This window comes from Brienomyrus brachyistius, chromosome 20, assembly GCF_023856365.1.
Source record: "Brienomyrus brachyistius isolate T26 chromosome 20, BBRACH_0.4, whole genome shotgun sequence".
Classification (NCBI taxonomy): Eukaryota; Metazoa; Chordata; class Actinopteri; order Osteoglossiformes; family Mormyridae; genus Brienomyrus; species Brienomyrus brachyistius.
Window position 1 is genome coordinate 16,133,523 of NC_064552.1, and position 15,170 is coordinate 16,148,692.

General features: G+C 43.5%; 1 protein-coding gene across 1 annotated transcript in view; it reads right to left on the minus strand.

The window, feature by feature from the left end:
• The window catches only part of ppp1r12c (protein phosphatase 1, regulatory subunit 12C), a 36,470-nt gene that overhangs the window by 17,034 nt on the left and 4,266 nt on the right, over positions 1-15,170 (minus strand). Inside the window, exons 2-5 of the mRNA XM_048986903.1 lie at positions 11,208-11,382; positions 6,117-6,247; positions 5,777-5,895; positions 2,711-2,870 (exon numbers count right to left, since the gene is read on the minus strand). Of these exons, the coding sequence (XP_048842860.1) occupies positions 2,711-2,870; positions 5,777-5,895; positions 6,117-6,247; positions 11,208-11,382 (585 nt within the window). The remainder of the gene's footprint in view (positions 1-2,710; positions 2,871-5,776; positions 5,896-6,116; positions 6,248-11,207; positions 11,383-15,170) is intronic.

A 15,170-nucleotide genomic window follows, 5' to 3' on the forward strand; every position in this document is an offset into this window, starting at 1 on the left:
TGACATGTGGAATGATGGCAGTATAGCTTAATTAGCATTAGCATTTTATCAGCCTGTTTACTCCAACCTTTGCATAACAAGGGGATGATAGCCCTACATCTACACTAAGGATCATGTACTGATTACAGTGTGTTGCTGAACCCACCACACGACAAACCACTTCAGGAATGAGAACCTGAATGTAGCCAGTGTGAGGTTTTTTCTGTTGGCTGGAGTGCCAATCCTGCCACCAACCTCCAAGTTATTGCCTGTAAGTAGGAGGACCTCTTTACAGGGCTGGATATAGATTAACATGATAACCAGGACAAAGCAATTGCAGCTTAAGGGTCTTGCTCAAGGGCCCAACAGAGCAGAATCACTCTGGGCATTCACGGGATTTGAACCACCAACCTTCCAGTTGCTGGCACAGATCCCTACCCTCAAAGCCACCACTCCATCAAAATAAAGCTGTAGCAAAGAATGTACAACCTTTACTAAACCCTTCAATACAACTAATCTGTCAAAATTAATTCTGTACCAACCTCCCAACATTAGCAGATTGACAAATATTAAATACTACTTTTCAGCTTTAACAACAAGGCTTACAAGAAATCTTCACACTAAATCCTAGCAACCAACACAGCACAGCAAGCTAAAACTGGCCATTAACACTACCCAACATAAAGTTCAAACATTTGTGATCTCATCTGGAGAATTTCAGAATTCCAGGCATAGTAGTAGATTTCCTTCTTCGAAGCTTACAATCAAGCTCCTGGAATGTGTTCTGCACAACAGACAACCTACATTTACCAACATTAAGACTATGGACCTGGGAAACCAGTTTCCCTGCTCTGGCCTCAAGCGAAGTTTCCTGCAGAAACCCCTTACATGCATGCACACGCATCCCAGTGATCTATCATCGTTGGTATCTACACGTCCACAAGCAGAAGCCCAAGTGCCCTGCGCAAGTCCATTCCAGTCTTCTCACAGCTCCAGAGATCATACCAAGATCATGAAGTCAAACCTCTGCATTTCACCAAAAAGGGCCCCAGTGGAACACAACTGAAATTATACTGGCTATGATAACAACAACAACAAATAACTTGTTTTCAATCCCAAGCCAGATATGATCTCTCTGTGCCACCAAAATAAAAGTGTTGTTAATCAGCACTCCCTAGACATCCAACAAAATTGGTGGTCTCTCCTAGGCTATTCAGACCAAGCTATTACGTCTCCAAAACCAATTCACAATTTCGACATATATGTGGCTGGAGTGGAATGTCATACATCATGGCTTTTAATGCCCGGAGAGGAACTTATGAAGGGTGTGGGCCTGTTTAAACAGTAATATGAGATATGGTGAAACCCACAAAAAATCACGAGTGAAAAAACTTGTCCACACCTCTTAGCTTAGCACAAACAAGAACAAGAGTTTTATTTCTCAGAAGTATTTTGACAGTGCTCGCTCGCAAGAATATTTAAACAACATCCACATTTTTAATAATAAAAAGACAAGTATTTTGGCCACACTGAAGGCAGTTTCACACCAAGTCTGTTTTTTGCATAAAAAAAACATCATTCCTAAGCGAACAAATGTATTTCTATGAAGGCTTTCACACTAAGTCCGACACATTCTCCTTGGCATAATCCGTCTTTTGTTTTTATTCTGAGGCTAGATTGCTGTAGTTTTCGGATGCATTCAAGAACAAATGACCAATAAGATGTCCGTTTTTACGCATGTGATCAGTGTTTTTGTTTTTGAATTGGAAGGAAACCTTTCATTAGGCTTACAGCACTAACCTGCTATGATGGGCAATACCACTGATATTCGTTTTGGTCTGATTTTTATTTGACCCAAGCTATTGCAGATACTGACATGCAGTGCCGGTCCAACCCTGACAATAAATAATTGCCAAGACGGGGGGAGCAGTGGGGTGTGGATCAATCACTGCCTTTTCCTATAGTATCCAGGCAACTCCCCCCTTTTCCCCGATATGGGCGGCGCTGTCCAGCAGTAGTATATGTCCTGCTCTTTATAATAATATACATAATTAAATTAGAAGGTAAAAAAAACTAATATTATAACATTACAATCAATTCTCAAAATTCTCAACATCCATTCGAAAAAATCGGTCCTAGTCCAGGGACATGTTAAGCTGCCTGCAGCTGTTCTACTCGCTTATGTTCACCTTGGGTTCACATTTTTTTTTACGTTTTGTGATATGCCTCATGGATTATATTAAACCGTGACTATTTGTAAACATATTTACTTTTTGTCATTTATAGACCGATCTGTATACAGTCAACATCCAAAAAAAATCAGAATCAATAAACACTGTTTTCTCTATTACTACAGTTAATTATCTGTTAAACAATGATGTTGCTGCCTTGTTTTCATTACTAATTTTGTTTATCGTGAAGTACCATCTCAAACAGTCGTAAAATATTAGTTTTATTTAGAATTGGACGCATCCAGTACCTTTGTCATTTTCTGTGCACTTTTTTGCTCAAAGGATCCGTGAAACTCACTGTCACTGCTGCTGGTGCTTGACTCTACTTTGACAATTTCTTCAGTATGTGAACTTTTATCAGTCAGTTGTGAAAATGTTGCATTGTGCTTGCTGTGAATGTTCCTGATCTGTCAAACTTGCATCCATATATATTTTGCAAATTTATGTGTTTTTGTGTCATGTTCGGTGCAAAATGTCCTTTAGTAGAGACAGCGACTCACTTGATGACCTCAATGTATCCTTTGGCAGCTGCTACATGCAGGGGCGTGGCTCCTGTTTTGGGGTGTCGGAGGTCAGAGGGCAATCCCTCAGAAAGCCATGTCCTTGCATCTCTCATGAGGTGCTCTTCCTCCTCCCTCTTCACTGTAGCTACATCGATACCTGTAAGGAAGGCACAGGAACCTCAAAACAATGAGCTACATACTGCGCGATTCGCATGGCAGGATTCTATCCAGGAATCGATGCCTCTAAGGAACCTTGCAGCTCAGACAGCCCATCAAATCTGCCAAAAGCCATGGAAAATGTAACCTGTATATAAATGGCATCCCATTCTACTGTGTGAATCATCACAAACATCCCTTTTTTTAACAAGCTGCTTGAAGAAATACTCCCATTTCTGGCAAAAGCATTCCTTCAGGCAACTGTCGCTTCCAGCATTCTTTTCAGCACTAATAAAGAAAAATCTCCTGGCCAGCTTAAATCAATAGAGCGTACAAACGCAGATAAATGAAGAAAATTACTATACGTTTTGTGCTAGATTCAAGAAAAGCTACTGCACGCTAATAACTCAAGGAAAAGTTCGGTGACCTGTTTATTGAATGATTACAAATATAAAAGTGCAAAGTCTTCCGTAAGACAATAATAAATGTATTTCTACAGCCTTACACTACATCAGCAATGTCCTTGTCATCCCCTGCCTTGTCACGTGTTTGTCTCAGAAAAAGTGAAGTTCAAAATCACTTTAGAAGCTGTATTGCTCTGTATGTAGGAGGCTGGCTGAGTAAAACTGGTCAAAAAAAATCCCAACTTAGAATCATCAGGCTCTGCATCAAAATGCCGAACCTCTTAAAAAGAATGGCAGAGGACTCAGGCCCTTGCTGTGGTCTCCACAAGATGTAGACTGGCATTAAAATGGCTGGTGCTAGAGAAGAGAGGTCTGTGTTTCAATGCCCAAAAGTTCACACAATCTTCAAGAACACAAAAAGCTCAAAACTGTGCCTTACTCACCATTTACAAGTACAATTGCAATTTTGAGTCACAGTTTAACACCTACAGCTGTTAATGAGCATCCTTGGAGTCACACTCTCGCAGCGTTTCCAAGCAGCCAGAGGCTGGCCCTTCAGCATGCTCATGTACATCACCTACAGCAGCTTGCTAAAATGTGACTGTTTGGAAGCAGTATCATCAATTTCGTTTTTAGATGAAAACATAAAGAGATTCAGAGCATCAAATGAAACACATAGCAATATCTGAGGAGTGTTCGCTTCTGAAAACCTGCAGTGTCAGTTGGTCTGTTGCTGATCAGCATACTCAGTATGGTAACGTACTTCCAGAGGCCGACTTCCCAAAGCATGATAATTCTATCGTTTGCTATCTGGGGCACGGAGGAGCTCAGAGGACAGCACCTGAAGTCCCAGATTATTTTAAAGCCATACTGTTTATTACACGTTTATGAACATGATATATCTGCATTTCACTGCGAGTTGCATCTCTATTACAATCTATCTTGAATACTACGTCTATGAAGAAAAAGGGAATTGGTTTTGGTTTGGCGCGTGACAAAACAATAGTCCCTAACTGCACACTGTCGTGTTTGTTGTGATGATACTAAATATCAGACAGCAAGACAAAGGGGTAGTCAGCACTGGGTACTGACAACCAGCGTGACCAGCGCTGTCCTGGTGATTTCTTCTGGTGAACAGGGGACCATCTATTCTGTTTTTATTGTATCTGTTCATGTAGTCCATCGTCACTCTTTATTAACAAAACAAAAAAATAGCTAAAAATGTTCCTGCTTCAGTGATAATCTCGGCCAGATGTCGTTACTGGGTCAGTCCATGCCAAACCAACCAGGGGCTCCATGGGCATCATTCCTGATTTTGATCCTTATGAAGAACACTGAAAATTCCCCAAGTTTTATTGAAAGTTATGGCCCTTTCAAATTTGTGTGCCACGCCCCCTTTTTGCACTCGTGAATCGCGCATATAATTTGTAAGGGTTTTCAGGAGACCATATCTTCGCTTCTAAGCATGCTAGAGAACTGAAAATTCCTCTCCTGGCCTAGTTTCCCTGCTCTTTCAGAATCTGGCATTAAAATTAGCACTTCAAAGTTATGGACCTGCAAAAATCAGTTTTTGGTTCAACCCCAGACACTTTTTTCGGATTCTGACCCCAAGCTGAGGGGTCACCACCACACCTACATCCAATATTCTTCTATATTTTTGTTATTTGAGGAAAATACTGTAAGCAGATGCAAATCCATTCTAAATAACCATTTATTCTTTGATATATTGCCATCTGAAAATGGTCACAGGTGAGAAACCCCCTACCGGACCCCCTACTTCGGGGGCGTGGTTGACTGTGTAGATAGTTAGTGATGGGAATGAAATTTATACAATTGAAAGAAGCATATCTGAACTATAAATGCTGAAAATATAACTAACTATCTCAACTCAACTCCTTCAATATAAACTCTCAGGGTCAAATACGACATTTTCAATTCTTTCCGTTCTAATTCACCTTTCATTCGACAGAAGTGGCAGCTTAATTGAACTTATATACCCAAAATTCAAACTGTGCCACAATATTTTGGGAAATGGATCCGTAAATACTTGCTGGTTCGAACTCACAAGGCCAAAGAGCATCCCTGCATTAAGGCCTTAATCTAGACACTATGATCTATGACTGAGAGATTGTGCAAACACTGCATTCGCTAACACCATGGCATGATATTCTGAAAAAGCTGCATAGCCCACAGACAAGCGAATTGGGACAGCTGGCTCCTTCCAGCCTTAATGTGTCTAAATGGGAATGGAGGTCTAAGCAGATATTTATTCATTATAATTAAAATACCAAGGATTTCAACAACTGCTTTGCATCATTTTTTTACGCATCGGTCAGTCTCCAAATATATTGATATGGCCAGGTCACAGTGACACAGGAACCTGACAAAATGCAACCCAACAGGTGCTGACATCATTGACTAACGTCCTGAAAATCATCCCAGTAAGACAAGCACCCGCGTTCCATATGGCACAGCTAGTGACAGAGTTAGTCAGAGCACTTACCCCGCTGTAGGGTGTGTTCACGTAGCAAGGCCTCCGTGTCCTCGTTTTCGGCAATATCCAGAGGGACATCACCATCACAGTTCACCTTACACACATCGGCACCATTCTGCAACAAGAAACTAGGACAGGAAGAGGCCCATTTAAAAAGAGACACAGAACAACGAATCGGGGGAGTTTAGTTAATAAGAAGCCTGTGCAGCACAGGGCACCAGCCACACACACTGTCATCTCCAGACTGGGTTATAGGAGGGCTACACAGCACAGGACACCAGCCACACACACTGTCATCTCCAGACTGGGTTATCAGAGGGCTATACAGCACAGGACACCAGCCACATACTCTGTGATCTCCAGATTCCCACAGGATGCAGCGACATGGAGTGGCGTCCAGCCTTCATTGTCAGCCTGATTGACGCTGGCGCTGTGTTCCAGGAGAAAGACCACCATCTCCATGCTCCCATCTATACAGGCCTGAATTGAGGAGAGCAAAGGGAATGAGACACTCATCTACATAACAAACCCGTGTCAAGGAGGACATAATGTGCATGAAAGATTTAGGGGGGCCTACAGTAGTATTTTCTATTAAGATTGAATTTGCGATAAATAAACAAATGTTGAAGTGCATATTAGCTATACAGTTTCTATGTTCCTTTCTGCTTTAATAGTTATACTGCAACCATAGACCCCAAACATTGATTTAAGAAATGAAATTAATTTTTGCTTCTACTGAACAATCCATCCATCCATCCATCCATCCATCCATCATCTTCCGCATGTCCAAGGTTGGGTCACGGGGGCAGCAGTCTCAGCAGGGAAACCCAGACTTCCCTCTCCCCGGCCACTTCATCCAGCTCCTCTGGGGGAATCCCGAGGTGTTCCCAGGCCAGCCGAGAGACATAGTCCTCCAGCGTGTCCTGGGTCTTCCCCAGGGCCTCCTCCCAGTGGGACATGCCCAAAACATCTCATCAGGGAGGCGTCCAGGAGGCATCCTAAGCAGATGCCCGAGCCACCTCATCTGGCTCCTCTCAATGCGGAGGAGCAGCGGCTCTAATCTGAGTCCTTCCCGAATGACCAAGCTCCTCACCTTATCTCTAAGGGAGAGCCCAGCCACCCTGCAGAGAAAACTCATTTCGGCCGCTTGCACCCGCGATCTCGTTCTTTTGGTCACTACCCACAGTTCATGACCATAGGTGAGGGTAGGAACACAGATCGCCTGGTAAATTGAGAGATTTGCCTTTTGGCTCAGCTCCTTCTTCACCATGACATACCAATGCAGCGCCCACATCACTGTTGACGCCGCACCGATCCGCCTGTCGATCTCCCATTTCATACTTCTCTCACTCGTGAACAAGATCCCGAGATACTTATACTCCTCCACTTGGGGGGGGGGGGGGGGGGGGGAGGGGGCTCCCCAACCTGGAGAGACCATTCCACCCTTTTCTGGCTGAGGACCATGGTCTCGGATTTGAAGGTGCAGATTCTCATCCCAGCCACTTCACACTCGGCTGCAAACTGTCATAGTGAGAACGGAAGTTCATGGTCCGACGAAGCCAACAGAACCACATCATCTGCAAAAAGCAGAGACCTAATCCTGAGGTCACCAAACTGGACACCCTCAACGCCTTGGCTGCACCTAGAAATTCTGTCCATTAAGGCTACGAACAGAATCGGTGACAAAGAGCAACTATAGCTGGAACACACCATCCAGTCCCCCTTCTTAAAAAGGGGGACCACCACCCCAGTCTGGCAGTCCAGGGGCATTGCCCCGATGTCCATGCGATGCTGCAGATGTGTGTTAACCAGGACAGCCCCGCAATATCCAGAGCCTTAAGGACTCCGGGCAGATCTCATTCACCCCCGGGACTCGGCCACTGACAAGCTTTTTAACCACATCAGCGACCTCTGCCACAAAGATAGGGGAGTCCACCCCCAAGGCCCCATGCTTCCTCCTTGGAAGGTGTGTCGGTGAGATTGAGGAGGTCCCTCCACTGACCCAAAACGTCCCGAGTTGAGGTCAGGAGCAGCCCATTCAACAGATGCTACACCGCTTTCCTACCCTGAGGAATACCATAATCTCCTCGAAGCCGTCCAGAAGTCATTTTCCATGGCTTTGTCAAACCCAAGATTTTTCCTCGACAACCACAGAAGCTGCTTTTTGCTTGGCCCGTTGGTACCTGTCTGCTGCCTCTGGAGTCCCAAGGGCCAAAAAGGCCCAATAGGACTCCTTCTTCAGCTTGACAGCATCTCTCACAACCGGTGTCCACCAGCAGGTTGGGGAACTGCCGCCGCAACAGGCACCGACCACCTTATGGCCACATCCCCGGTCAGCTGCCTCCACAATGGAGGTGCGGAACATGGCCCATTCGGACTCAATGTCCCCCGCCTCCCCAGGGACATGAGAGAAGTTCTGCCGGAGGTAGGAGTTGAAGCTCCTTCTGACAGGGGATTCCTCCAGACGTTCCCAGTAGACCTTTACTATACGCTTAGGCCTGCCAGGTCTGGCCGGCTTCCTCCCCCACCAGCAGAGCTAACCCACCACCAGGTAGTGATCAGTTGACAGCTCCGCCCCTCTCTTCACCCAAGTGTCCAAGACATGCGGCCGCAGGTCCGATGACATGACTACAAAGTTGATCGAACTGTGGCCTAGAGTGTCACATATGAACACCCTTATGCTTGAACATGGTGTTCATTGTGGACAATCCGTGACGAGCACAGAAGTCCAATAACGAAAACACTGCTCAGGTTCAGATTGAGGAGGCCATTCCTCCCAATCACGCCACTCCAGGTCTCACTGTCATTGGCCACATGAGCATTGAAGTCCCCCAGCAGAACAAGAGAGTCCCCAGGAGGAGCGCTGTCCAACACCCCTTCCAAGGACTCCAAAAAGGGTGGGTATTCTCAACTGCCGCTTGCTGCATAAGCGCAAACAACAGTCAGGACTCGTCTCCCCACCCGAAGGCAAAGGGAGGCTACCCTCTCTTCCACTGCAGTAAATCCTAATGTACAGGCACCCAGCCAGGGGGCAATAAGTACGCCCACCCTTGCTCGGCGCCTCTCCCCGCAAGCAACTCCAGAGTGGAAGAGGGTCCAACCCCCCTCAAGGAGACTGGTTCCAGAACCAAAGCCGCGTGTCAAGGTGAGAGCGACTATTCCATGTCCCTAGAGCTAGCTTCTGCAGCCGAGGATCAGACCACCAAGGTCTGCACCCGACCCCTATGGCCCCTCCTACAGCTCATTGGAGGGTCTACAGAACAAATTGCAGATGAATACCAAACCAATTAAAAAGAGCAGTATTTTAAATATGACATAACTATAAGAAATTAAAGCTTAATTACCCCTTTGAACTCAACAAAAATAAAAAACAAATAAATCAATGAAAATTATATTTTTTACGGTAAAGAATAAAACGTGTTACTGTGGACCTGAATATATGGCTACAATCAATAAAATGTGTTCGTATTGAGCTAATTATTATTTAATAAAACATGCAGGTTATACTATCAAGATAAACGTGGATGATTTTTATAATAATGAACACACCGTTTTTAAAGCATTTCAAATGTATTTTATTGATGTAAACATTTGCTGCGTGGAAAGATTGTGTCATGGGCCAAACAGCTGAGCGACATCACAGGAGGAAGGACTTTGTACGTTGGCAGAGATTCGCATGACAGCTCCATCTGATACGTCTAATGTCTACATGCCGAGTATGAATGCATGGTGCATGTAAATAAAATTATTTCTCTTATTTATGGAAATTTAGGCAATCTTTTACACTGTGCTTCTCGCATATTCATATTGTGAAGATACGATTTATCTGTCAGCACTAGCCTGCGTGTTGTGCTTTAAAATGCATCTCATTTACAAGACCGATAAAGTACCAGGTAAAAAAAATATTTTATGAAAATATGTCCAATAAGTAATGCAATTTGGAATACCTTAAGCCAGCAAGTCAACAGCTCTTGTGCAAATCAGCTCTTACAGAACATGAATCGTGTGACACTACCTCTTACACGTCATTCTCTCACACGACACACTGGCTTGCATACTAGCAACGGTACTGCTTATAGCTCTCTTCCAAACGAGATCCAGATCACTGACAACATGCAAAATAACACTATTTTAAGACTATTTTCCACGTAACTGAACATTAACCATGTTGGTTTTGGAAAATCCAAACCAGTTCCATATTACTGATGTCGAATTCTTTTGAGGGACCAGCTCCTGAATGTCATTATGTTGCTAAAACAGGGAATGTGTTGCATGCTGTGTATTGCACATTGAGACGGGGCAGAAATAAGGAGAGGAAGAAATCCAAGGCACTCCCTATGGTTTGTTATTACCACTTTTATCAGTGTGTTGAAACTGACAAAAGAACTTTAGATGCGTGTACGAACCATAGAGCAACTGATGCAATGTGCAACGGTAGCACTATCAGTCTCTCCGTAAAGGCAGATAGTAGAGACATATTAATCGCTCACAATCTAATACTGTTGAATCACACACCCCTAGATGATGGTACTTTACATGGTATTCAGAAACTAGTACATGGGGACAGGATGCCACTGCCAGGAGTTCGGCACGTTCTCACTGCCCATAGGTTGTCTCTACAAGCTCCATTTGAAAACTGCCTTTGTGTCTCATCCTGAGTAATGGTGTGTATGCAAATGCCTTTCAACAAGCAGGGCAGAATCACACTCACAGGTAGCATGTTTGCTTATGTCCTACTGGTAGCCATGACTGAAACTAGGGGGCAGACACAGTCGTGCGACTGCATGGATTGTAAGTTTTTAGAGATTGCTGAACTTTATTCAACTCTTGCTCCAGTTATTTAATCGTCCAATGTATGATATTTGTAACATTCTTTGATTGTTTATAAACATTACTTCCACTATTTATGTATTAAAGCATGATGTAAAAAATGCTAGGTACAGATGCTCCTCTGCATATGAACTTTCAACTTACGAACTTTCAGACATACGAACGAAGAGGACCGTAAGTCCAAATTGTGTTCATTGGGCTCTGGTTTCCTGTCCGCAACATCAATATTTTTTTTCTGCACGCCAATTCCGCCTAGTACAACTTCTGGCCGCTACTCCCGCCGTGCAGCAGCGTAGCGTGCGTACTCCCAGAATCCTAGTTCTTTGTACTTGCATATACCCTTAAAATGATGTTGAATAACAACTTACGAACGGCCGTGCGGAACGTATCTCGTTCGCAAGCAGAGGAGCGGCTGTATTTCCACAATTTTGGCCACTGGTGTACGAACGCATTATGAAGGTGCAGTTAATGTAACACATTACCAAACATCCTATCCTCTTTAACAATTGAAATACAGATTCAAGTCCACACCTGTACGGCACTTTATTACTGTAACAGGACAGGCTGGAGCGACACCCTTCTCCCGGTAAGACACGGCAGCAGCCCCCACCTGGTGCAGTGCGGTGATCCCGTCGGCGTTGGTACTGTTCACGATGCCCCCAGAACCTTCCTCAGGGTCGTCTTTCTTCTCCCCGATGTCTCGCAGCATCTCAATGGCCTCCTCCGTGTCCCCACTGGCACAGGCCGCGAGAAACTCAGCTGTTCTTTCAAACCGCACCCGTCGCCTTCACAGGAAGAAGATAACAGATATGTTCTGTGATTAAAGAGTGAAGATTCCCCTGCAGGCAAATCATGGAGGACCACTCGCAGTCCATTCAAATTCAGAATTCTGGGCACAGGCAGGCAGACCTGTCTCTGGACACTAAAAGTGGCACATCTACGAGAAGCACCAGCTGAAAACTTCCCGTCTCTCTCCGGACTCACGCACTGCAGAGCTCTCGTATCATTGCATTCCCTTCTGTTATCCTACCAATACGTACATGATCAGAATGCTACCGTCGTTACAGCTTTCTGAGAAGTCAGGCAAGCTGCACCTAGACACACATCTGACAGTGCTCACAGAAAGTCTTGGGGAGATTGCTTAAATTCAGTAAAAATATTGCGAATGCATTGGTTTTATAAGAAAAATCATGACTTTATTCATTTGTTAAGAAACATATGTATCACATGAGCAACAGAACTGAATAAGTCAGTCAAAAAATTATGACAAAAAAAATTATTGCGCAGAAGATACGTGCAAATATGTGAATGAACTTAAATTTGCGACATTTTTACGTAATTAAGCAAGGGTCCCAAGAATTTGTGAGCACTGTAAGTCATTCACACATTTCTTTTCAAGGATCAGAACGGGCTTTTCAGAATATGGTGACCAGAAGTGTGTTTCAAAAGGTTTTCCTGGGAGATTTCTGTACTGATTAATCATAATTAATCTGAACAGTTTGCAGTGTGAACTGTGAACGTGACGTCAGACTCCACAGCTCCTAACTGAAGAAGCAGCTGGAAGACGCCGCCAGACAGGCTCCAGTGTAGGAAAACAGCAGGCATGATGCCCTGTCTGCTCACCCACCCCCTGTCAAAACCTGGCTGATTCCACTGGAACGAGGCACCATCATTTCCCAGTTATGTTTAGGTCTTATGCTCTTTAGGGTAATGCATACTTCCCTTTTCTGCATGTATTTACTGTCCTCACACAGGGTGAGTAACATAAAGCTCGCCAGACTATGCACATGCAGCCCAGATTTTTATGTCTGTTGGACATCATGCACTTTGGTTAATGTCGCCTGCACATGTGCAAGGAAATTGACCAGGTGCTTCCAGTAAGCCAATGTAGAAAGAGTGAAAGAATAATTGTTCTTGTAGGAGGTGCAGAAGTACCCCCATACAGGTATCTAATTTTTCATACTGTCTAGACATTATACCAAGGTACGTCGTATGTTTAAAACCATTATTATTCTGACTTTATGAAATCTCGGTGATCCCACGGAGCACATAAACTGCACTCAATCATTTGGAGGGTGGTGTGTAGCATAGCGGGCTATGCTTCTATGCTTATGACCAGGTTGCTGGATTGAGTCCTGGCCTCAGCAGAAGAATCATATTAACCCCTTAACCCCTGACTCCAAGGACGCTCACCACTGCATTTCTCTAATGGAGAGCAAAATGGTGTAGGAAAAAAAAAGAATTTCCACATGGGGCTTAACAAAGTATCACTATTCAGTTCCAAAATTAGCTGGGGGGTGGGATCCCAGCCACAACATGCCATATTACTGTAATACCACCAAAGCCTAGTAACAATTTTGTAACTGTTCATAAAAGTTGGCCCTTTTTACTACACTGCTTGTATTTGTATTTCCTGCCCTCGCCTGGGCTAGTGGAATATCACCGCTGCATGCATGGACACATGTGCAGACCATACACACACTTGGAAAAGTGAAGTATGAACTAGACTTTATGTGCCCTTTTAAAAACATGGTCTAAAAAATAAAAGATGAATCATCTTCAGACTTTGCCAGAGAGTCTAATAAAATGACCCATTTCCAACAAACACACAGATTTCGCATTACTGCCAAAACTCACACTTAACATTTATTCACCTGGTAATATGCTGCTTGTATGATGTAATTTAATGCAAGCAGGATGAGAGCAGACACCTAAACAGTGGTGCTGAGGTGTGCCAGGCAGCACCCAGGAGCTGTGCTCACTGCTTAGCGGCATGGTGCAGGACAGCAGGGGCGAAAATCAGCTACAGAAACCTTTTTCATGCATTACATGAATTGGAACCCAAATCTGCTAAGGAATACAGGGTGACCACTCAGGGCTGCTCCCTGCGTAAAACCAGAGATTCTGGCTGTACATCAAGAGCAGGCAAACCTTCAAACACAATGAGAGGGAATTACTAGCAGATTCCCGCGGGTTTGTTGTTGTTATATCGCAGCATAAAGGACACAATGAAAGACTCACTGAATCCATACCGAACAGAAAGTGCTTGTGCTCTCACAACACAAGCCGCTTCCACAAAGAAAGAACATTTCAAAGAGTTTACAGAACCACCTGAGAAATCTGGCGGAATGGTGACTGATGGAAGCGGTTGCCAAGCAACCTTTCTGAGCAAATAATGGGTCAAACCCCAGGGCAGCAATGAGCATAGTACACTGCACAGAGTGATGTCCTTAAATAAAGCACCAGATTCACTGAAAATAAGGTTATTGCACCAACTGCAACTAAGAGTGTTAATCCCAAAGACCTGGTCGAATTTCAGTTCAGACCGTGGGAGATCCCAAGGCCGGGCAATCGTCCCTGTGATTAATCTGACACCCAAATCACTTCATCACCTAAAATACCAAAGATGTGTAATGCACATTTTGGGGGAAAATGGTACAGAGCATCCTGCCTGTTGGTGCTACGCGTCAGTGGTTAATAATGTGTTACTGCTCTAATAAATTTATCAGAAAAAAACTGATTATCACATGAACAACATTTGATTTTTCTAAAAGACATGGACAGTTATTTCGAAATAATGGGCAGGATGCACTTGGCACGAAATACAAAACATAATGGATATCCCATCCATTGGGACATAAGTCATTACATCCAAAATAAACATTAATCGACTGATTGTTACACAAACATGGAAATTAGTTTATTATTATTTGCATGCATTTGTTTAAAACTGTCAGCAGATGGTGCTGTTTAGAAATTCAGTATAGGTGGAACAAACCTGATACCATTTAGAAAAGAAGGGGGTTTGTTTAAACAAAAATAGTAAACATGTAACACTTGTTAATACTGTAATATCTATAATCTGAAAATACATCAAAATATTTTTGCTGCTTTATAATCTGTTTATGTGTGAAGTCCTTGATGCTATTTCAGCAACATCTAAAGAGCCATAAATATAAAAAAAGGTTGATCTTACCTAAGTAAATGTTAGTTAAAAGTATTCGCGTCATATTGCAAAGACTGCAATGGGTTAAATCCTAAACCTCTATAGCACCCTTCATAGAGCCACACAAACAGCAGCACTTCTCTTTTGTGTACATATTCTAAAAAAAGCTAAAGGGAAGCTAAAAGGGAAGATGATATAACAAAAAAAACAACCATATAAAGACAATACAGAAACACACCATATAAATAAAGGCAATTCATTAAAATTGGAAAAAATGTAAACACACAGACAGGTCTACAGTAATTAGACATTAGAATGACATTAAATGAAATAAGATTTGCAGTAAAATCCCACAATCAATGGTGGAAATCTGTAGAATGAAAGTGAGGTCCCAACTCAACAGGTCAACAGCCATACCTCAAAAACTGTTAGCCCCATCTTGCTCTGCATTACACATAGGCACAACACGTAGGTGAAAGCAAGCTTGAGAGTGAAGGGCAGCCACCTGCAAAAGCATCCAGCTTAGGGACGTAACTATTCTTTCCAAGGCCAGGCTTGAACCAGTGACCTTCCAATCTCAGGCACAGAGGCTTAGCCCGCTGAGACACGTATCGCTTCCAAAATAAC